Source organism: Trichosurus vulpecula, chromosome 1 (assembly GCF_011100635.1).
Source record: "Trichosurus vulpecula isolate mTriVul1 chromosome 1, mTriVul1.pri, whole genome shotgun sequence".
In the NCBI taxonomy this organism is placed as follows: domain Eukaryota; kingdom Metazoa; phylum Chordata; class Mammalia; order Diprotodontia; family Phalangeridae; genus Trichosurus; species Trichosurus vulpecula.
The window spans coordinates 197,458,484-197,483,738 of NC_050573.1; the positions used below are offsets into that span (position 1 = coordinate 197,458,484).

The following is a 25,255-nucleotide window of genomic DNA, read 5'->3' on the forward strand; positions in this document are numbered from 1 at the left end:
TAACACACCAGAGAATGGGTTCTGGATAGTTAGAGCTCTGTGAGATCACCAGGATCAACACCTATTAACTAAAATGATTCAACAGTCACATGAATTAAAAGAGAGTGCATAGATCAAAAAGGGTCATAAAGCAGAATGCTTATGACAGCCTTGTCTGGGATCACCAATCCTATCACCCCATGGTTGTTATTTCTACATCTGGAGACTGGGGAAAGCAGAAGAAAATGCAGAATGGGCATCTTTCTGGACAAAGACTTCTTTGATTTCAGTTACCCCAATACCTACAATGGAAGTACAACAATTTATTTTATTTTGTTTTTAGGGAATGGAAAGAGAGAAAGTGAAATACAGAGATGGAGAGAGGGAGATAGAGGGAAAGAGACAGAGAAACAGTGAGACAGAGAGAAACCAACCAATAGAGATAGAAGGAAACTCAGAGTTCACATTTAGAATTGTTTCACTAATATATTTAAATCAGTCCAATAGAAAGCAACACCTGAAAATTAAGGCACTCATCTGCTTAGGAATCCTTATGTCCTTATCCTCCTCCCCTATTCTAAAATTCTCACCAAACGCAAATAAATCATCTATTTCAGAATCAATATCAACTTGTTTTTAAGCAGGATATAAACCATTTTTGGCAAATTCTTACCAAATTCTCCCTAGTATTTAAAGTGGGTAAAGTTATCCAAGAAAATTAAGTGCAATATCAGTGTTTTATCCCCCAACACAAGAAAGAGGGGGAAGATGTAAATGAGAAGGAAAAATAAATCAATTTCCTTATTTATTTATTCATTTTCATCTCAGGCAATTCTGCCTCAATTCAGTAATAGGCTTAGTGAGATGGTAGTCAGTATAGCAAGAAAACTCCATTCTCTTGAAACGAAGGTCACATATGACATGCTGCCAGGCAACATCACTGAGTCACAGAACCTCCAAGTTAGACCTTCAGAAGCCAACTTATCCAACCCATATCTGGGTATGAATGTTCTCTTCATACCCATCAAGCAGGCAACTAGACTTCAGTTGAAAACCTCCAGCAAGGAGAAACCTACTACCTTTCACAGCAGACTATCCCATTTTGGGATTGATTGCCAAATATTATGGAATTTTTCACTACAGAAAGTATTTCTTTAAAAAATACTTCTACCCATCACTCCTAGTTTTGCCCTTTATGACCAAGCAAAACATATCTATGCCCTCTTCCATTTGACAGTCCCCTAAATACTTGACAGCTATCACATTCTTTTCTTCTCTAGGATAAACATTCCTTTAACCAATCCTCATATAGCATATCTTGAAGCCTTTCCTCATCCTGGTTACTCTACTTTGGCCAGTTTCCTGTTCATCATAAAATGGGTTGCCTAGAACTGAATAGAACACTTCAAATGTGGTCTGACCAGAGTAGAATACAGTGGGAGCATATCAAATCCCTAGTCCTAGACACTGTGCCCTTCTCAACATAGCTTAACATAATATAGTTTTGGAGATAATTTAGCTGCAAATTACAATGCTGAATCATATTAAACTTTAGTCTACCCAGACCCCAGATCTTTCTCAGCTGAATTATTCTCTTCCCAATCAGAATTTGGTCTGGCTTATTTTCTAGGTTGTTGTCAAAGAGCTATGCTGGGTGAGCTCAGCAAAATTGCTTCCGTTCATACTTCTATCTATCTGCCCTCCTGCAGCTGAATTATTCCCTAGCCACACACCTCACTCATCTTGTACTTGCACAATTGTTTTAGACCTCTGTGTAAGACTTTGCATTTATATCTATTAAAGTTAATCTTATTAGATTTAGCCAAATATTCCAGCTATAGAGATCTTTTTGAAACTTAGGCTTTCCTATATGTCAACTCTTCCTCCCAGCTTGTAATTACCTGAAAATTTGATGGGCATTCATCATTGTGCTTTTATCCAACCTATTGATCAAAATGTTGAATAATGTGGGACCAATGCTAGATCCCTGGGTCATGCCACTGGACATCCCTTTCCAAGCTGACGTCAAACCTGTGAATGACTTCTCTTTTGGTCTGATAACTCCACCAGTCCTTGATGGCTATCTCATTGTGCTATCATCTGTATCTAGTTCATGCAAAAGAATAGCATCCAATCTGTCAAATACTTGGCGGAAATCTAGGTAGACTATATCTACATTAGCATTCTGATGATCTGCCAGGTTAGTTGCTCCATCAAAAAAGGAAATAAGATTAGCATGTTAGTAAATGCTCTTGATGAAGCCATGGTGGATCTTAGGAGTCATCATTTCATTTTCTAGATGCTCCCTAACCAACTCTTTAATGACATGATCTAAAATTTTGCAAGGAATCAAAGTCAAACTCACAGACCTTTTCCACTCCTGTGACATGCCTCCATTCTTTATAATCTTTCAGAGATAATGAACAAAGGCTCCACAATCATATATCCTGGTTTTTCAGTACCCTAGTATGCAGTTCATCCAGGAGAGATGACTTGAACTCACTGGGGGCAACCAGTTTCTATTCCCTGATTTCTTATTTACCTTGGGTATCATCTCCCTTTTAGATTCTTTGGCAAAGAAAACAGAAGCAAAATAAGTGTCGAAGAGCAACTCTGTCTTCCCTCTGTCATCTGTTATCATCATCACGTCCACCACATGCAGTGATTCTATTATTTATTGATTTTTCTTTTTCCCAATATAAGTTTTTTAAAAAGCCAAAACCCAAACTCCTTAACTTTCCTCACCAACTTTAGCTCACTTGGAGTATTAGTAGTCCTTTCACCGGTCTTCCTGTATCATGCCATGCCAACATTAAGTTTACAGTATGTGATTTTGTGTTAAATTCATTGAGCAGCAGAACTTCCCTCGAGATATCACCATCATTCAAATTTTTACAAGTACACTAAAATTAAGAGCTAGCTCCATACTCCATGTGACCATTTTCTATTGCCCTCAACCTCCAAATGGCAAGACTGCCAATATCTAGAACAGAAAATTCCAAGTGGACGAATGGCAAGGAAATAGACCCAGATGTTCTTTCATATGTGTCAGGGATTGGCAGCAGACACTGATTTCTGAGTCTTAGCTCCTCAATCACAGGGGGAAAGAAGGCCTTTGATCCATCCACATGTAATGATGGTGTTGGCTCAGAAGGAATGGAAATGGCAAATGGTTTGAGGGAGCTGGTCAGGTTAGAGGTAAGTAAGAATGAGAAGAAAGAAGTAAAGGATCAAGAACCTGTAGGACTACCAACCTAACTGAAACAAAAACAAGGATGTTACCTGACAAAGTTCAGATGGTTACCCCCCCCCCCAAAAAAATTTGTCGACCCCTTACTCACAGCTGATGGTAGAAGCTGCATTAGAAAATTATGAACCAGTTCAACCTATATACACACATACGTATACATACGTGCATATAGGCATATATTCACACACATACACACCAAGATGTTCCACATTGTCCTTTGATGGATGGGAATCTACTATAACTTCCTTATCCTTTTAAGTTAATTTCTTTTGAAGATCTTTGACATTATTGCTTAAATTCAGAATTATAGGATGATTGCTCAATTTTTATACTGCACAGGCAAAAGAAAAAAGTAAAACCTTCCAAAGAAATAATAATAATGACGGCTCACATTGATAGAGTACTTTGGATTTACAAAGTACTTTACAGATATTATCTCAAATGACTTGATGTTACCGCTTTGTCAGTAAAATTTTTCCCAGGGTAGTTCTTAGGACTATAAGATCATAGATTTAGTGATGGTAGAGATCTCAGATTTCCATCTAGTTCAACCCTCTCAGGAGGATCTCAGGCCCAAAAAGGTTAAGTGATTTACCTAAGGCCACACAAGTAGGAAATAGTGGAGTTGGGATTTGAAATATACCAAAGTCCTAGCATGGTACCAGACGTAAATCTATTTAAAAGTATTAAATATATTTCTCCTGTGTATACCATTCAGCAAGAGTTGTCCATTCTGAAGGAAAGCTCAGTAGCATTGTGCTAGATCCTACAAAGCTGAAGGTCTCATGTCTAACTTCTTGAGATTATGCTTCTGCAGGCTTTTTCTGGACTGTGTGAATCAGATATCATGGTAGAGATGGCTATATTAAATGCAACCTGCTGAGGTCAGTGCTGTAGTATTTTTATGTCTGTGATGATCACGGACACGCATAAGCAAGGATGATGACGACAACAGTACATGTGAATAGATATTGTCCCTCATGATCTTTGCCGTTTCCTATGTCAAATAGCCAGGAAAATCTGAAACATGAAGATATTTTCCTACATGCTCTGTCATGATTTCCGGGTATATGTGAGAGGATGCCACTATCACCTGGTAAGACTACAAGCCCAGAGGTATCAATTTCCAGAAATCCTTTAAACTACCAATACATCTTGAAGAATTAGGCACAAATGACCTTCACATGAACTTTAGTATTCTCAATTACTCCCACAGCCCTCTGGTTCCTGGTACAGAAACATAGCCACAGGGTTGTCTCTAGATTTGAGTCAATGCATACAATCAGTTCAGTTTCATCAGGGATGGTGTGCTGACCCTCGATAAACAAGAGATGAGAGACTAAATCACAAAGCAATGCCTGTCTAAGGGAATTCTGCCACTTGCTTATTTATTGCGTGAGCTACAGTTTGATTACCAATGTGAAACACGACCCCCTTTTTGGCTGGATGCCCCCAAACTGTGACTGCTACTGGCAGTGGAAAGTGCAGTGGAAAGATCTCAGGGAATTTAAGATCTCTCACCAAATGGAGTTCTGCCAAGACTCCGGTCACTGGCCGCTCATCACATCTCGTCAAAACAGACTCCAGCACTGGAGCTTTCCAATGCATCAGACGAGAGCTAAAAAAAAGAAAAATCCATGTGCTGTTCCTCAACTGACCCACCCCCTCCAAATGCTATTAAAAGTGCTTTCTTTTTGACAGGAGAGGTTTACAGATCATCTTTCATAAACTGTGTGACCTAATGTAATAATATTGCATTTTAATACCTGCTGTGTGAATAGTTAACTACTAAAGGGGGAAAAAAAAACCATTCCCCAAACCCCTAAGCTTTGCTCAGGGCAACATTCAGCTGGTGAAACTGAGATTTCCCAATTGTATCATATGCTTCTAGGCAAAAATTTCACCATGCACACTAATTACAGCAGGCGGTGTTCATCACCTCATTCTTTGGCAAACTTCAAACTTCATAGTCACTGAGCATAATGCCTAGGGAAAATTTACTTTGTAGCTTGGTCTCAGGATTCCGAGCATGGTGGAATGAAGGCTAATTTGAAGTGTCTGGGTAATTAACAGCATATTTGGGGCCACTGGGATCCATAAACATGAAGTCATACAAGTAGACAGTATTACAGGACTATTTGATTTATTAAACTTGGTGGCAAGACCATGTGCTGAGCACTTAAAAAGGTATATTTGCAATGGGGAATTCTATAAATATGTTCCTGCAAACACATAAGCAATTTCTTCAACCTGAAAAAGTCTTCACCTGAGCTTTTTAGTGGATCGTCACTAAGGTACCAGACCACAATGACATTGCTACCACTTAATTCCCATAGTCTCATCTCCTGATCTAGCTTATTGATAGGGATAAAGGTGAAGAACGGACCAGTAGTTTCATTGGTATACAGAATTCCCATGTGAGGAAACTCTTTCTACCAATGCAGGTCAACATTTTCTTTGTAACTTATAGTCTTAGAGAGTTCTAGAGCCCTGAGAGGGTAAGTGATTTATCCAGGATCGCACAGACAGTATAAATCCAAAACAGGACTTAAACCTAGGTTTCCTGAACAGGCTGTCCCTAGCTTCCAGGTAGAAGGCTCAAAACATATGGATTATGCTGAGGAAAAAAAATATTATTAAGAATTTGTAAAACTAGAAAAAGCACATCAAAAGTCAATAACTTCTCTTTGTTAAAACTTTGCTTCTTTTAAATTATTTCCATTATTAAAAAAGATTTGTTCTTAAGTAAACATTACATATTTGTAATCCCGTGTAGTTTTTAAAATTTTATGTGAAGATTTTTTAATCAAAAAGTCAATATCTTTCAATCTATATTAACTTTGGCCTGCTGTTGAGAACATCAATTATCTCCAATTTGTTGGTATCCATTTTGTTTGTATATCATTATTAACATTTTGTCTACCTATTAGACTGTGCTCTGCTTGAGAACAGGGACTGTTCTTTGCCCTTCCTTGCATTCTTAGAACCTAGCACAATGTCTGGCACATAATAGGCACTTAATAAATGCTTGCTAACTATATATCTATATGGACATATATCTTTTCACATAATGACTTTCCACTCTGCATAAAAGTGGACCTCAATCCCAGTTTCTTTTTCCTAACTTCCACCTCTTAGAATCCCCGGCTTCCTTTCAAGACCCAGCTTAAATGTCGCCTTCTGAAGCTGGCCTTGCTAAGTGTCTCTGGATGCTAGAGCTTTCCTCACTAAGATTGCCTTCCATCCACTCTGTATGTATAACCTAATTATTTACATGTTGTCTTACCAGTACTTAACATAGTGCCTACTAGACAGAAAGTGCTTAAGAAATGCTTGTTGACTGATTGAATTCTCCCCACCCCTCACAATTGACATTAAATTCTGGGGAGAGTTGTATGATTTACTTTCTGTTTTCCAACATTTATGGTATAACTAGAAGTCAGATTAAGAATTAGGAGATTTTCTACATTCTATAATCTATTATTTGGGGATACAATTTCAGAGAGTATTAAGAAGCCATATTTCTATATATGAAGAGGTTCAGATTAACCCCCTCCCCTTAAAACTGAAATTCCAACTTCCTCCCACTTTTCTTTCTTCCTACAACCTCAAGCCCCTTGACCAAGGAACAGTGGAGATGTGCAATGGTCACCATTTTCATAAGGAAGTAGAAGCACTGGGAAGTTGTTCTCATCAATGTACCCTGCATCGAAAGCAGAAGGCAATCCCCATAGCCTAGAGCAGAACGACTGCTCTCATGAACTACTTCTTGATTAATCGCTCTTCTTGCTTATCCATCTTGGACTAAGATCATTCCACCCTCTTACTCTGTTTTTAGGTGTATCCAGGTTACCCCGTAAGTTTCATTCTCTAACCTCCCTCCTATGCACTAAGGGCAGATGAATAAAGAAGTATATTAAGAGAGAAGCAAGAGGCTCATACATCATCTATGCAGCATAGGCCCAAATATGAAGTGTGGGTGGACCCAGAGATGATGTATTTCTGCCAGATTTCTTCAGCATCAAAAGACCCATCTATTTAGCAAGAGACTTGACTAGTCCTCTAACCTTTCCAATGCCTTTAGAGATAAAAGGAAATAGACACTTAAAAGAGAGATAGATGAGGAAATAAAAAAGGTTAAAAGCAAGAGGAAGAGGAAGTAAAGGGAACAAGAAAAATGACTTTTTACTTCTGAAATTTTTTTTTAAAAGAAAACCTCTGGTTAGCACAGGGAGTTCTCAGTGAAGGTCCTCCTCTGCCAGTACAGCTCAGAATCTCCTCTACAATCTATAGTCTTCAAGAATTGCCTGGCAGCACAGAGAGGTTAAATTACTTGCCCAAGGTCACAAAGCCAGTGTGGATCAGAGGCAAACGTTAAAAAAAGAAAAGCTATAATTTATATAGAGCTTAAAGATTTACAAATTGCTATGCCTATGATATCTCATTTGATCACTGCAATAACTCTGTGAGGCAGGTGCTATTATTATCCGCATGTTACAGATGAGGAAACTGAGGCTGCAGGAGGTCAAGTGATTTGTCCAGGGTCACGTAGCTAGTGCCTGAGGTAGGATTTGAACTCAGATCTTTCTGACTCTAAGTCTATCGATCTTAAACACTGCACCATGTGAGGCCACTATGCCATGCTATCTCTAAAACCTAAGCCATTTTCATTCACGACTCCCAAAAAATTGCTTTTTTTCCCCTAGCCCTAGTGAATTAGCCAAAGGAAAATGCATTTAGCTAAATGGAAATTCAAATGGTATTTTCTGGTATTAAAAGAAAGGTAGACAAAGGAGCTGGAGAATAAGAGACCAGGTGAAAGGAGAAGAGAGGCAATGAAGTGGACAAATGTGGAATTACTAATGGAAAAGGAATAATGAAACCAACTTATAAACCATCTCCAAAGCTACTCCTCCCCCTACCCTGACACTAAGCTGTGTTTGTGTTTCATTGCAGCAATGGTAAAAAGAAAAATGTTCCATCTCTCTGTTTTTTGAAAGGATACCATCAGTAACCAGCCAAGAGCACCCATCTGGGTATTTTGGATATTTGGGGTATTCAAAATTAGAGAGTGTTTTACCTTCTCCAACAGAGAAGCATTGTGCAGTCAATTCTTGATTACTAAGTGTGATCCCAAAATGTTCCCTATAGGGAAAGGGGCAGGGACTTTGGTCATCTTCATCATGGTTCCATAATTTTCACATAAAGCAGATTATATAACACTCACCCACTGTCCGTATGCAATCCACTGATTCCTTGTTCATTACATGGAAGCAGACAGTTGAGAATATCTGTTGAGTGGCAAATAATTCCTTGTTCATTTGCCACTTAACAAATATTCTCAGCCGTCTGCTTCCATGTAATTTAAATATTTGCTTTGAGCATGTGTTCAATGTCTGCTTACCTTGATGTCTTTAAAATTTTTGCTCGTGTCATAGATATCTATCTTAGAAGGTAGGGCACTAGAGGCCAGGAACCCTGACTGTTTAATTCACTTTTATACAGAGCCCTTTCAAAGCATCGAATATTCACTGAGAATGAGTTTCTGGTAATGAGCAGAAAGATGATTCCAAGTCAGACTTGTCCTCTCAAGCCCCAGATAAAATGACACTATAGGAATGTCCAATTAAATATATAATACTGTAATGATAATAACCATTTGTCCAAACTGGTTATAAAACAAAACTCAAACCAAACAGTTCAGAATTTAGGATCTTTTGACTCCCAGTGACTGACACAGGAAAGATGCCTTCATTTCATAGACAGATTTATTTCTGAAGTAATTAAACCCCTTTGTTATATGTAAAGTGGTGGAGGATAATTTTTGTTTAAGCTAGCAATGCAGTGAATAGAGCTTTAGGCCTACAGTCAGAAGACCTGAGTTCAAATATGACTTTAGACACTTACCAACAGTATGATTCTGGGCAAGTCACTTTAAAAAAAAAAATCTACGTCTGCCTCCGTTTCCCCATTGGTAAAATGGGGATGACAATGTAAGGAGTGATTATAAAGATCAAACGCGATAATATTTTTTTTTAAAAAAGTACTTAGCACAGAGTAGACACAATATAAATGCTTATTAGCTTTCCTTCCTATTTTCTTTCAAACAATTTAAAAATAAAAATCATTATACTCAGAATGCATATCTACATTTCACACAATCAACAACTTTTCCATGTATTTTTCCAATCTATCTTTATTCATATGTTTTATTCCATAATGTGACTCTCTAGGGCCTCAGAGTCAAAAGAACATGAGTTGAGTTCCCTCCTGGGCACATTCTGGTCGTGTAGCCCTGGACAAGTCTCCTAAACCCTCTGAGACTCAAGCAGTAATCTGAAACCATATATTGCAAAGCAGTAGCTAGTGTGCTTTGGTAAAGGGGGTTTTCCTCACAGGAAGTCTTTTACATCTATGAAATCACAGATCTAGACTAAAACAAAACAAAAACATTCTAACAGTGCATGTGATATAGGTAACTCAATTGTTTATGAATGAATTAACCATTTTGTGGATTATCAGGTAGTTCAATTAACTAACAAGCATTGTTTAAGTGCCTACTATGTGCCAGGCATGGTGCTCATCCCTGGGGATACAAAGATCCCTGCCTTTAAGGAGATAGCATTCCATGGGACCCTGATCTGCTTAACAAAACTCTGTTGGAGAAAATCACAAGTACAGGAAGGCTCGGTGCCTGCAATCCAAATGTAAAGAAATTTTATATTTTTATTGTGAATCTGTGACTACTCTCACTCCTGTTACCAGTAACAGTCAACAGATTCCTGAGCATAGGCCACGATAACCCTGCAAACATTAAAAAACTAGCCTACAAATACAGTTTTCCTGGGAAGAGCTGGCTAGAGATCAATTTAAAAAAAAAGGAAACCCCTAGACCAAGGGTGGGGCACCCGAAGCCTCGAGGCCACATGAGGCCCTCTTAGGTCCTCACGTGTGGCCCTTTGACTGTATCCAAACTTCACAGAACAAATCCCCTCAATAAAAGGATGTGTACTGTAAAACTTGGACTCAGTCAAAAGGTCACACCCGAGGACCTAGAGGGCCACAAGTGATGTAGAGGTCACAGGTTCCTCAACCCTGCCCCAGACCTACCCTCTCCACTTTGGAGCAACCAGAAAAATACAATCACCAAAGGAGGAAAAGTAAGTTCATACTTCATAAGGGCATTCTGCTGTTTTCCCTTACATACAACATTAAGCAGCCTCTTAGGTTATTAGCCATTTCATAGACAGCCACATATATCTATATACTTCCGGCACTCCAGCTCTCTCTCTCTCTCTCTCTCTCTCTCTCTCTCTCTCTCTCTCTCTCTCTCTCTCTCTCTCCCTCCCTCCCTCCCTCCCTCTCTCTCACTCTTCCTCTCTCTCTTCCTCTCTCTCTTTCTCTCTCTCTCTCTCTCTCTCTCACACACACACACACACACACAGCACAGCGCCTAGAACATAATAGGTGCTTAATAAATGCTTACTGCCTTATTGACTGATATTCATGCTTTATATTTAGATGCCTCCTCCCATAGTGAGAAGGGAAGTAGAATAGTCTAATGATAATGTAATATAAGATCTTGAATGAATGGTAAGAGAGGGAATAAGACCCACTGATGCTTCACTTCTCACAAATGGAAGCCTATAACAGGCAAAACAGGGTGGATGCCAATGATGTAAGAGCAGTCTGAATCTGACAGGTCAAACCCCATGGAGTAGAGCTGCCATGCATGTCCCTTCTCATGTGGCTCCGGTTCTTGGATGACCGTTCTACACCGTCTTTCATCACTAGAAAATATGGTCTGATGTACAAGCCACAAAGCATTGACCTAAATCCCTTGAAATAATGACTTATTTCAACACTTGGATTTTTTATGACACTGTAAAAGATCTGAAAAAAAATTATACTGCTCTTCTGAAAAGCCCCATTATTTATCTACCCTAGAGACTGAGGAATATATTACAAACAAATACCAGCTTAAACAAGTCCTTTGTGACACTTTTCTCACAATACCACTTAACCCAACTACTCCCCCTCAGCTAACAACTTCTTTTCTCAAAGTCTGCACAGAACTCCTACCAGGATGGTTAATATTTAATAGCCTATCAAAGTCTGGTTTTTTTTCTGTAGCCCAATTGAGTGACTAAGGGGTTAAATGAAAAATACAGCTCTGCTGTCTCTCTGCACCAGCATGATCATTCTTCAGGGATTCCCTTTTGCATGAGTCACTGATAGAACAGACAGACTGCACGCAAGGAGGCCAAGATAATGTCATTTCTCAAGAGATTAGGATTGCTAAGGACTAGCCCTTTAAGATATGAGAGAGAGAGAGAGAGAGAGAGGGAGGGAGAGGGAGAGAGGGAGAGAGAGAAGGAGAGAGAGAGAGAGGAGAGAGAGAAAGAGAGACAGAGAGAGAGAGAGAGACAGAGAGAGAGAGATAGAGGGAGGGAGAGAGACAGAGAGAGAGAAGGAGAGAGAGAGACAGAGACAGAGAGAGACAGAGAGAGAGAGAGAGACAGAGAGAGACAGAGAGAGAGAGACAGAGAGAGAGAGAGAGAGACAGAGAGAGACAGAGAGAGAGAGAGAGAGACAGAGAGAGAGAGAGAGAAGGAGAGAAGGACAGGGAGAGGGAGAGCGAGAGGAAGAATGGGGGGGGAGGGGAGATAGACAGAGAGAGAGAGAGAGAGAAGTGAGGCCAGAGGGAACACAAGCCTTCCACCAGGAAAAAACTTAAAGGAAATCAGAGTACACTCAGCATAGAGGTACTTTAAAAGTGAAATGAATCTCTATGAACAACACACATACAAATGTAAAAAAAAAAAAAAAGAGGCACCCTGAATTATACTAAGTCTCATTTGAAGCCGTTTTCCCAAGTATGACACAGAACAGAAAAATGAGAATGATAGCAAGCGTAGTTCTATGATATGATCTATAGTTTTTTGACATTTCTGACAATTATAACAGCTCTAATCTTACACAAGTATTTGCTGCCCTTGGAGTCTGAGGATGGAGGAGTAGGGAAGACTCTTCATGTCTAGGCCAATATGAATTGCCTAAATTAAATAATCTAAACTTTGAGGAAGGCTAGCTCACACTGGACCCTAATTCCTATCCTTGGTATACTTGTAAGTGGTGTTTTAAAACACACACACACATACACACACACACATACACACACACACACACACACACGTATCACAATCACACTTGATCAAGGCAGAGAAAAAAGCCAGATGATCTCACAGAAAGTCTAAAGGGTAGCTGGTACTACAGTGTTTTGAATTTAAATCAGTTTAAGTGGTTTTTCTGAAAAAGAGCTAGAAAAGAAAAACTTTTCATAAGCTAATGTATACAGGGTATTTGGTTACAATAATATTTCAGGTTGTATTAGGAAATGCAGTAAATGATAAATTAAACATAAGAAAGCAAACCTGGAAGAACAAAATTACATAGGCATTTGTTAAGCTAAATGCCTCTTTGTGAACATATTATTTACATGTATACACTTGTATGTGTATGAATTTATAAACTACTTGACTTAAATATTAATGTGAACTTATATGAAACCACAATAGCTGGTTTGAATATGTTTACTGATTGAGTGTATATTTATATTTCTTATATTTTCTACCTTTATAGTTCTGCATTAATTGAAAAATAATACTAAAAGGGTAGCTAGACACATATTATTAGAGCCTACATATTATTGGAAAGGCAGGTAGATACATTTACATTCTTATAGGGGAAGCAGTGTGGTGTGGTAAAAAGAATATTGGACTGAGCATCTAAAAACCTGAGTTTGAGTGACAATTATTATACCACCTACATCACAATGAGCAAGTCACTTAACTGTCTACCTCAGATGATGAAGAAAGCTCTTTGCAAACTGTAAAACAAATGTGAGCTGCACTTACTTAAGTCAAAATATTTACAGGTGACTGTGTATTCACAGAACCACTGAATCTTACAGAGAAGACTTAGTTTGAACATGTCCAGTGGTCAGGAGCTTCACTCTGAAGCCAATTCTCTTTCTTAACAGCACCAATTTGTTCAAATTCTTCTGTATATTAAACTAAAATCTGCCTCCCAGTAAGTACTCCATCCCCGCCTTTCCCCATTTGTCTTAACTCTGTTCTTGGAGCAACATAGAATATGGTTAATCCCTCTTCCATCCGATAACCCTTAAAATATTTGAAGACAAATATCATACTCTTCTGGACTAAGAATCATAAATAGTGAAGGAGAGCCATAAAGAGAGCATTAATTTTCTTTCTGAAACAGAGCCCAACCAAAAATGTCACTCCTGAAGGGTAATTTCAGCTAATTTGTAATAAGAGATATCTAAATACTGTCTTTAAATTCCTTCCTAGTGATACATCTTCTCGTATTCACAAATAATACATTCTAAATTGCAATTTAAATTTAAGTAATTTCCAAATTAATTCTTTTAGAATGTTTTCCAATAATGCAAATTTTTTTATCATTGTTGTTAGTTGAATTTTCTTTATAATTTAAACTTTCCCCCACCCCCATATTACGTTCCTGATTGCACAGGCTTGCCAAGTTAAATACTAGAGACTTTCAAACACATTTTGATTGAAGCACTTAACTTTCCTGCAAACTGTACAAAATCAAGGATCCCATTATGAAGGTTGAATGCCTCAGTGGTTTTCACTTGATTAGAGTAGGTGTTGGATTGGCTCTGCTTTCAAGAACATTTCAATTGGTAAATGTACCAAAAAAAAAAAGGCAGCACAACAACCCTTAACCCCTAAACCTCACACATCCCACCCCCACTGCAGTAAAAATGACTTGAGTCCTCTGAAATTCACTGAACCTCCTGGAAGGAAATGACTGCACTGGAAAATTCTGATCTTGGATGACAGGGATATGATAAGACAATAGAGAAGTTCAAAACACTCAATTAAGTTCAGGGATATATTGATAGGCAGGTGAGAAATTTTGCTAGTAGAGAAACTCTTGAAAGAAAATGAATTAATATTATTACATGCTCCATTCTTTCATAGGACATTGTTTCATTTCTTATTTTAAAAAAAAAAACTATTTTAAGCATATAATGCTGGTTTAGCCAGAAAATCCAAATTCATTTGTTAAACATTATCTCTCTTATCACAACGCTCATATCCATAGTGCTCCTATCCACAACACTCACATCCAATTTTATTTGAAAGAAATGAAATGAAAGTTACAAGAAAAAAAATCTTCCCATCATCAGTCTATGAACAACAATTACTTAGAACCCTCTGGCATGTAAAGTGCTGTGGTAGGCCCAACATAAATGCTATTAAATTCAGAATCATATCCAATAGAACCATATTTGTAGGCGTAACTGACAGAGAATATCTCTAGAGGATTTGAGACAACCACCCAGGCCAAAAGCAAAGTGGGGTTCTGGCCACTGAAACCTCAGAAAACAGTTAGCAATTGATGACAGTGTAGGAGTGACCCTACACAGGCTATTCCAGGCATTAACCGAGGAGCCCTGCGAATGCAGCACGAGAGACATTCCCTCTAGAATTCTGCCTAAAGATACCTGAGGTTGACAAAGGCCACATATATGAAAAGACTTTGTGGTCTCTAAGATTTTACTAAAAAGAAGACATCCATCACACCAGTGAAGCGGGCCAATGAATTTATATAGTGATCATTAACAAAGAAGGGAAAAGGAACTGAACCCCATAAAATGTGATGCGCCATGGTGTACTAGATAGGGTGAGGAGAGGGGGAGGGAAGAAAAAAAGAAATTTACATGATAATTTTGTTGTATATTTGAAAGGAATAGCAAGTTGTACCTAGTAGATTTGAAGTTTCATGTGCAATCATCTTTATTGTGCTGTTATGTAACTACTTGTTTTATTCCATAAATTAAAAATAAAATTTTTAAAAATAATGTTTAAAAAACTAGAAAAGTCACTTGAACTGAGAAAGTCAGGAGGCCTGGATGTTAGTCTCAGCTTTTCCCCAGTTTCCTTATCTGTAAAAGGGAGTTAGAAAAAATGAGTGCTAAGTTCCTTTCTATCACTAAGATTCAATAATTCTATGACCCAGGGTTTTATCTATATATCTATACATACATGGTACCCCAAAAATTATGGTTCAGTTTTAAGCTATTAAACCTTAAAACTGAACTAAAATATTTATACATATATGTATATATGTCCATACATATGAGAATACAACTACATAGACACACAGAGACACATACTAACAGAATGTCCCATTTGTCTTATTACACATATAAACAGCACTTTCCAAAATGTGATGTATAGGAGAAAAATACCCAGGGAAGAGAAAGTGTAAATACATCTCAGAAAGAGGAGCCAGGAGGCCAGATAAGTGTTGTTATATGTAGACACAGAGGCAAACACGAGGAAACTAAAAGTTGCATCCATAACTAAGAAATACATCTCAAAAGACAAGAAAACAAACTTTCAATTATTTCGTCCTAAAACATTACAAAGTCCTTGGGAATTCCTGTGATATTGAAAATAAAAGATGTCAGGAGGAAACCATAGCTTGCTACAAAAATAAACTCTTAGCTCTTACTTTAAATGCCATAATTGTCAGTTCATGCAAAAATTCTTAACTGCCTGTATAAACATATTATGCAAAATGGTATTGTTATGTAGGTCATCTGCACAGCTCCACCCCATTACTTGAAAAATATATGCAGAAGGACAACATGTAATTAGAAGGTCTGCACTCTCCCCATCCAGGAATCAAGTTTCCACAAGCATCCAAAACAGAAAAACTAACACAAGGCTATTTTTAAAGAAAATACCTGGTGCTTTTTCCACAAAAATTACTTTTGAGTCTTGCAGAAAGTTGTGACCAGACAATATCATTTTTTTCCCACCGATCACTGGATAGCTGTCTGTGCTTTGTTTCTCCACTAACGGCAATTCTTGGGCAGATCTCTGGGCTAGAGGAGAAAATAACCACATATGGAACATAATTTGTTTTTAAATTGTAAAAAATGGCTTAGTACATCTCTGAACACTTCTTTGCATTACACAACAAAGTATTTGATATAATCTTCCTGAGAATGCTAAGGCTCAATTATGTAAGAGAAATTTGAGGTCAGCATGATTTTCTAGTAAGTTCTTTCTTTATAGTTTGGTATAATCACCCTTAGTTTTCAGGTGGGGAGTAGAAGACAAAGATACATCGGTGATGGAACCAGACTTGAAGCAGAAGTCCCAGTCTTCAGTATTCAAATTTGTGACAGATTCCTTGGCCTCTCGTCATCCAATCATTCAAATAAGCTATTTGGGTGAACCTAAAATATGATCTTCATGTATTTTAAAGAAGCACTACCAAAAATTTCACAGAACAAAATTTTAAACACTGTAACTTCTCAAATGATTCTCCATACTATAAATGTTATAATTAATCTGTATACATAACCAGACGGAGAGACAGCATTGTATTCTGAAGAGAGAATCAGTCTTTAGAGTCTGGAAGACATGAGTTCAAGAGTTACCTCTGAAATATAAAGTCTGTGTGACCCTTAGCAAGTCACTTAACTTCTCAGTGACCCAGATAACTCTAAGATTAAATTGAAGAGTAGCTGCTGATCTACAATTGGTTCATCAAACCAATGAAATCACTAGTCCAGAACAAAATTTTTTTAAAAATCATCCAACTTTGAAAATAAGGTCTTTTCATTGCATCTCTTCTATTCCCCAACTAAAATTCATAATCTATTGTGATTTAGCTCATTTGTGAGGGGGAACCCAATCCTCTTGCCCAGTAGAATCTCAAAATAGCAGAGACACAATATAGTCAATCAACGCATAGAACGTAAGTTTCTGGAAAGCAGAGGCTGAGTAGGCACTTAGTAAGTTCTTGCTGACTGATGAATTGATTTGTATCTCCTGTACCTACCCAGCAGGCCTGCTTTAAGTATAGGTGTGTAATAAATACTTGTAGATTGACTGGATCACCCTTGCTATGTTATAAAGAGCTGCCCCAAACTTTTTGCCTACTTCTAGAATCCAAAGAGAACGTAACTGAGAATTATGGTGGGACTTTTGTAACTGCCACCTCGCCCTTCAGCTGCGGTATGATGGAGATGTTCTATCAACCAAATCCTGTACAACATTAGAAGCATGCCTAAGGCCTAGAACGATGGAGGGCCAGAAATCTAGGGCTCTGGGTGGTTTGACCCACCCCTAAGATAATATCTTTGGGTACTAAGTGAGGCAGCTATGTGGTCACAATGAATAGAGTGCTGGACCAAAAGTCAGAAGACCTGCATTCAAATCCAGCCTCAGACACTAGCTGTGTGACTCTGGGCAAGGCACTGCCAGTTACCTCAGTCCCCTCAACTTTAAAATAGGAATAATAACAGTGTCTACCTCATAGGATTGTTTTGAGGCTCAAATGCTAATAATCAATCAATGACTGTCCTAAGCACTTATTATGTACTCAGTTTGGTAGTTGGTGTTAGGATGGAGTGGGGCTTACATTGTAGTTCAAGAGACCAGCCCAACAAGCAGGAAACTGAGTCAACAATTCAGGAAAGTATGCAATTAAGTCCTAAATGATGTAGATTTAGATATCTAGGGAAGGCGGGACTTAAACAAGGCCTTGAAAGAAAGAAATCAGTTAAGGTTTTTGAGTCATTTAGAGCATGAAAAAGGCAGCATTTGGGAAAGATCCATCCAGGAATCTTATAAAGGATGGATCAGAGGAGGAAAACTGGAATCTGAGAGGTGTGAAGTAGTGAGCACTTGTATCTGGGAGGTGTCCATGGGAGTGGAATGGAATAAATGAAGAATGAATGGAAAGGCATTTGCTAAGCCCCTACCATGTGTAAAGCCCTGTGCTAAGTACTAAGCATACAAGTTGAAAACCCAGAAAGCCTTTTCTCTCAAGGAGCTCGACTTCTAATAGGAGAAAGAACACGTATAGGAGGTTTCAGCTGGAAGAGAAGGGATAGGTACACATTGAAAAGACAGACATGCACTGAAAGAAAATTCAACAGGATTTAGTGAGTAATCTGATATGAGGGGTGAAAGGAAGGAGTAGGTCAAAGACAACTCTGAAGTTTTGAGCCTGTTTCGGGGGAAATGATAGTGTCACTAGGAGAGAAATTGGATGAACTCAGGAAGGAAAGAAGAAAGTTTCTTGGAGAGAGGAGTTTATGATGAATTCAGCTTTGGACATGTTAAGCTTGGGGTGATGGCTGGAATCACTTAGATGTTCAACAGACCATTAGAGAGCCAAAAGGACCCTGGAAAAGAGGCTAGCTTTGGAGATGAATATCACAGAGGTGACAGCTGAAACCATGAGACCAGCTGAGCTCTGAGGGAGATAAGTATAAATAGGGAACAGCAGAAGGCTAAGGACTGAACCTTGGCACTTGTCCATACTTAGGAAGCAAGAGGTAGAAAGACCAAAGGGAATAAAGAATAGTTAAGAGGATGGCTCTCTGTCTGTTCCAGAAGCATGGTGCTGTCATGAGCAGCGGGGAAGGATCTCTTAAAAAGTCAGTCAGTCTGGCCAGACCCCATTTTAGCTTTTCTCTAACCTGCTCTGGGGACTCTGATACCCATCTCCCTTATTCTCTCCTCCTCAATCACTAAGAAGAGAAAGAGAAGTAAAAGACATGTACGACAACATGGAGAAGAGGCGACTCTCAGTTCAGTCTCCAATAATTTGTGAAATGAGTCAAGCTATAATAAATAGAAACCAGGATCTTGTTCCCTAACAGGCCCTTGTTTAGAAATGAGATGGGGGCAGGAGGAAAAAGAAGACAATTTGATAGGAACCATAAAACTAAATGAAGTAGCATGTTCAGACTGTTTAACAGGCTCACTCAAACTGAGGGTGAGAGGTGATGTAACTTGCCCCAGGTCACACAACTAAGTGGCAGAGGTGGGTATGTGTGACCAAGTTATATCAACTTTCTGGGCTTCATTTTCCTCCTCCTGAAATGAGGGGCTTGGACAAAAGAAAGCAGTTCCAAAACTCTTTGGTTAAAAAATAAAGGAATCATCTAGGACCTAATACAATGAATAGCACTATATATTTATTCCATACAAGAAATTTCAAAGCTCCCAATACCATTTTCTACAAATTCTCTGAAATTACAGAGAATTCTTAGGTGAAAGATTTAAGACAGTTCAAAGGTCAACATCAAAGTTATTTTCTTTTCAGTTTCTCATGTAGATTGCAAGTTATAATTAGTTAAATCGTGGTGGGTTTTGAATATTCTGAGGCATTATCAAGATTACTCTAACAAATGATCTCTAGATTATAGTAATGATGACAATGATGTTGATGATAAAGATGATGACTAGTGTTTATGTTTGAAGACCACTTTACAAATATTATTTCATTTGATCCTCACAACAACTCCAAGAGGCAGGTGCTATATTTATCCCAATTTGCAGATGAGGAAAGTAAGGGAGAAAGAGGTTAAGGGACCAATGCTCTACTGCACCACCTATATAAAATATATAACTTATTTAAGTCCACATTTAAAGCATCAATATTTCTCATACCATGACTGTTTCTTTGTAACAATCAAAACTAAAGTCTCTTCCTACTAAATTCTAAATTCTATATAGTCCTTGGAAAGAAGGGGAAAGAGAATAATTACTTACAACATTCAATGGGATTTGATGCCACTTGTAGAGATAGAGTTCTGCCATTAGATTGTGGAATATGAACCCGGAATACCAGTCTCACACGTGTATTCTTTCTTCCAATGTCAGTTTCACCTTTCCGCAGTTCAATGTCTGAATTTCTGAGTTTTAGGATTCCAGCACAATCAATACTGCTCAAAACAAAACAAAAAGCCATTTAACATTTTTTCCAGTTCCTGACATAATAGAGTTGAAAACATCTAAACTCTCATCCTTCAGAAATGTGCTCTGATGTTACCATAATATCTATGGTATTATTGTAAGATGAGTATGCACAAAGCCCAGTGCCATTGAAAGTTACCTATTTTTATGTTCTGTGGCAAAAGAAAAAGGTGTATTTGAAGGTAAAGACATTTCATAACAGTCACGAAGGGCATTACTGAGGCTGTATCTACACATTCCAAGTCAAGCAGATAACTAAAGCAACTTCATAATGCAATCCCCAAAATAATCTTGGCTCAATTATCTACATCTCTCAGGCAAAATAATTTTATTTTATTTTTAGACAAAATTATTTTAGACACATAGTGAGTCAATAAACATATATTAAGCACCTACTATGTGCCAGGCACTGTGCCTAAACACTGGAATAATAAAGATAATCATAAAGCTAACTGTCTTGATTCTCCCCATCACTTCGTATGAGTAAACAGGAGTTAAATTGTTAACTATGTAACTATGGTAGGGGAAAAATAGTGGAAAGTACAGCCAGAAATATCATGTAGCAAAAAAAGTATTAAAATCATTCTTCACTATCTCATGATACCCATGCACTAGTGATCCTTGCAGGAGCTAATGCAGCACTGTTCAATCTCTTATTTTCCTGATTTACAGCTTGTATTGTTAAGATTCAAATAAGCTTCAGTGCAGATTCTACAGAGTGCTCACCTGTAATAATCCACAATATTTTCTTCCTTTCCCATAGTATTCATCAGAAATAATAATAAAAAGTCTGACAGTTATTTTAATATCTAGTGCTTAACTAAGACTCTAAAAAATGAAAATTTATGATGGGGTCCTCTTAAGTTTTAAGAACCTAAGTGGAAACTACCATTCATCTGGGCTTAATTTGGATGGGTACCTCTGAATGTTTCTAACCCAGCAAGCCCTCATCTGAAAATCTTGAAGTACTCTGAGGCAATGTGGTAAATGAACTGGTTCTTTATAAGTGTCAGAACTATACTCATTTAAAGCATATGAAAGCCATCAGAATCCATTTGATTTCATCTCAGATCTTGGGATCCTGATTAGAAATCACGTCAAAGATTTGCAGGTACTTGAAATTTCCCCAAGTTGAGAGATATTTTGTATTGATTTCACACACATAGATTTTTATAGTTATAAATTCTCTGTAAAAATAACAAACATAATTTCACTGTGATTCTGATAAACAGAGTTACAATTAATGCCCTAAATATGATTAGGAACCATTTGGACAATGCATGGTTTGTTTTTCTACTTCCAAATAGAGTATGGTTGAGAGAGTGACTAGCAATAGAATTATTTTTCCACAACTTAGGATAGCATTTGAAAATACTCTCTTGATAATGTTTTTAAAAGTATATATGCATTGCAGATCAAAGCATACTATTTTTCCACTTTATTTTTTCATGGTTTTTGTTTTGTGTCTTCTTTCACAACATGACTAACATGGAAATATGTTTTGCATGATTGCACATGTATAACCTATATCAAATTGCTTACCATCTCAGGAAGGGGGAATAAGGGAGAAGGAGGGAGAGAATTTGGAACTCAAAAACATTTTTAAATGAATATTAAAATTACATGTAATTGGGAAAAAATAAAATATTATTAAAGTGAAAAATTATATTCAGGTAACTCCTCTAACTTTACTGCTTCACAGTCAAAAGCAACTAAGTGTCATGTTTAGTAGCTGCTAAATAGAAGACTGGGTGGGAGATATTTACAGAGCTGTAATTGAGATATTTATTTTAAGTGCCAGTAAGCACAGTGGCTGAAACCCTAGAAAGAAGCAAATCAGTTGTCATAAATATCTGTGGGGTTCATTTAGGTGTTAAGCTAAGGACACTCTGGGCCACTGGAATTTGGTAAATTTGTTAAAGGCCGAAATGATTTGGAGGATTCAGTGAGAAAGTTAGAAAAAAAGGTAGCACCCAGATACACAACTCTACTGAAATCACCAAGTGGCCCAGTCCACGAGGCTTACATTGCTCGCATGTTATTTTCTGGCAGAAGTGGAATTTCCAGGACTTTGGTGTTGGAGAGGATTGCTTCGTGGCTGGTGGTGGAGACAGTTTTCCCTGTTATCCGGTGGACCTGGTAGAAAGCATGTGGTCTCAGCAGGCGGTCGTCTGCCGTCCCGATGAACAGCTGTAGCGTGAGCGGCTCACTTTCTAAGTAACCATGTAGCTGGCAAAAGAACAGAAAACTCCCACTAAGCACCACGCACATAAACTGCTAGGAATCAATTAAATTTTTATAAGCAAGAGACTCTAATTCTAGGAGAAAAGTAGTGACAGGTGCTAAGTGTTAAGTCCCCTCCCACCTCCCACCCCTTTTTTTCTCTGTAATGTAATAGTGGTACAATAAAAAAAAAAAGTATGTTTAGAAAATGTCTCATTATTCTAAAAGACCTGGGGCACTTAGCTAGATTTAGGCTTTGAACAGTCCTACTGTCTGCTTAAACACACACACATACACATACATGTATATACATGTACAGCCACATGCCTACCCACCGCCACCAAAAAAAAAGAAAAAAATTTCAAAATGACATATTCTAGCAGAATAAAGTAAGAATTAAGTGGATTTTTCTTTACATAACTTTGATTTAAGCCATCCTATCTCTTGACACAGAGCTGACTTCATCTTCTCAGATGCCTACATGTTTCCCAAGGTCATCCTTTTCATCATGAGCATCATCCGTAGGCTCCATGAGAAACTAGACTCCTGAATTCTTTCATTTTAGGCAAGTATATGCTAGTAAGTATGATGTAGGAATAAGTTGCATGAATTAGCTGACTTTGTCCTGTGGAAATTAGTGTGTTATGTCAGCGCTCCATTGTTTGTACCAATTTACTTCCTCTGAATCAATATCAGTAGCACTCATACTACTGAGAAATGTGTTTTGTTCTTTAATGAACATGAAACTAAACAAGGTACAACATATCTCATGAAGTTAGTTTGATAAAGTCCAAACCCGAAAAATTACCCAGATCAGTTCAAGACTGGCACTTCTTTTGCCTAGTCTGATGGATCTTTCCCCTTTCAAACTAAGTGCTTGAGAAACACAGCCCAGGCCACAGGGATGTTCCCAGCATATAAGAACAATCAATTCGGTCTTAGATTGGGTGGGGGAACGTTCCACTAATTGGGTAAGTCTGCTTAAGCGTCTGGCCACCAGTTGGCAGACACAACACATGGAAAACTATATACTGACATTCCTCAAAAAAATGCCAGTTCAAACTAAGTCTGTTTTTTTTTTCCCCCAGAAAGGAATAGGATAAACTAGGCACAACAGTTTTGTATCTCGCTAATGAGACTTCATTAAAAGACACTGAAAAATTCTGATATTTTGATGAGGCTATTTGTTGTCAGAATCCATTCTTTCTTCTCTGAAGACACAGCTTCTAGGGCATTCAGATGGCACATACATGATATTCTGTTCTCCCCAAGGAGCTATTTTTGAGCTATCACTGGAGCTCACATACCTAAAACCATTTTAAGACAATATACACATGATGAAATCTGCCATAAGCACTAACTGCTTCTTTGTCTTAAGTTGTTCCACACCCTAAATTTGACTTCCCCTTAAAGAACACTTAAAATAATTTTAAGCTATCATTTTATGAATATTTTTTACCACTAACAATAGCATTTTCAGTCAATAATACAATTCCCATTTTCAGAAGAGATACACTAGAAGTGAAAGTAAGGCTCAGTGGCACATAGTAAGCACTTAATAAATGCTTGTTGATTGACTAACAATAGTTTTCTTTTTCATAAGGTACTCCATAATCAATCAGATGTATTACATTGGCTTACTCATTTTTCTAAACCATCTTCTTTCAAGAGCATCTGATATAGACTTGTTGAACCAACTGTGACTGATAGTAACCACTCTGCTCTCATTCAATTTAATTAACATCATAGACAAGTACTATGACAAGTACTATTTTTTTTGCCCCAGCAAAAAAAATAAAAAAAAAATTTTAAAAACCAACTTCCTTTTTTAAGGAGCCACCCTTCGGAAACCCAGCTTGTGAAGGATAGTGAAAATGAAGTGAAGACATAAGGAAAAAAAAGACAGGAAGATGTGATTTTAAAAAAAAAAAAGGTAAATTCATCAAATAGCAAATGTGCATTTCATACGTACAACACTGATATTTTTCCTAATTTATTTGCATGAATATGAATAAAGGCAGCTAATCATAATATATAGCAAACTACAAAAAGCACATGTTTACGAAATTTAGTTAAGGGGTTGGGAAGGGACTCCCTATTTTAACAGCTAAATTCTTCCAATCCAGTCTTACTTCAATTCCCAAGAGACAAACACTTAAGTCAGTCAGTGAGTAAATAAACATTTATTAAGTACCTCCTATTATGTCAGGCATTATGATAAACATTGTTAAGTCAGGGGTGTGATAAAGTCAAATCCAAAGGGTCAACTCAATCATTAAATTTTCAGTACTAGTATTTATACTTGGGAAATTGGCAAATGCTACAAATCTTGAATTTATTTTTTGCTGATCATTTAGATTTATGAAAGTGACACAAAAATGTTAATAATGCAAAATAAACTTAAGTGTGTTGTGGGTCCTTTTTTTCCCAGATAGCTGGTTGTTAAACATTTCTCAGTACAGTCCAGTGTGTGGACCACCCAACAAAAAGCTGTATGGGGTTGTATAATGGTTCTGGAGTTTGAGTTGACCTTGGATAGCAGTTTAATGGGGAAGAGAGGGAGAAAGAGAAGGAGGGAGAGAGAAGGGAGAGAGAGAGACAGAGAGAGAAAGAGAGAGAAAGAGAGAAAGAGAGAGAGAGAGAGAGAGAGAGAGAGACAGACAGAGACAGAGACAGAGACAGAGACAGAGAGAGATCTGGGCTAATGTCACTCAGTGAAATCACATTCTAAGCCCCTATGAGTACAAAGGAGAAGTGGAAAAGACTGGGCTGGGGGAATGAAGTGAAGTACCACAAAAATTGAGAGTAAGCATTTCTAGGGTCACCTGAAGAAGAAATGTATAATGGGTAAACAAGAAACTCCTCCTCCAAAGTCCCTCTGAAGACTCTTGGTGCACCTAACTCAGAGGGGCCCAAGTAACTTGGACACCCTACTTATTCAGCTAGACACTTCCCCTGCTCT

General features: G+C 37.8%; 1 protein-coding gene across 4 annotated transcripts in view; it reads right to left on the reverse strand.

Annotated features, from left to right (window-relative positions):
• Nucleotides 1–25,255, reverse strand: part of NFATC1 (nuclear factor of activated T cells 1) — a 209,118-nt gene that overhangs the window by 79,081 nt on the left and 104,782 nt on the right. For all 4 annotated transcript variants that reach the window (XM_036762437.1, XM_036762425.1, XM_036762433.1 and 1 more), the window contains exons 4-6: nucleotides 22,097–22,299; nucleotides 19,867–20,039; nucleotides 16,035–16,175 (exon numbers count right to left, since the gene is read on the reverse strand). In XM_036762437.1, coding sequence (XP_036618332.1) covers nucleotides 16,035–16,175; nucleotides 19,867–20,039; nucleotides 22,097–22,299 — 517 coding nt within the window. The remainder of the gene's footprint in view (nucleotides 1–16,034; nucleotides 16,176–19,866; nucleotides 20,040–22,096; nucleotides 22,300–25,255) is intronic.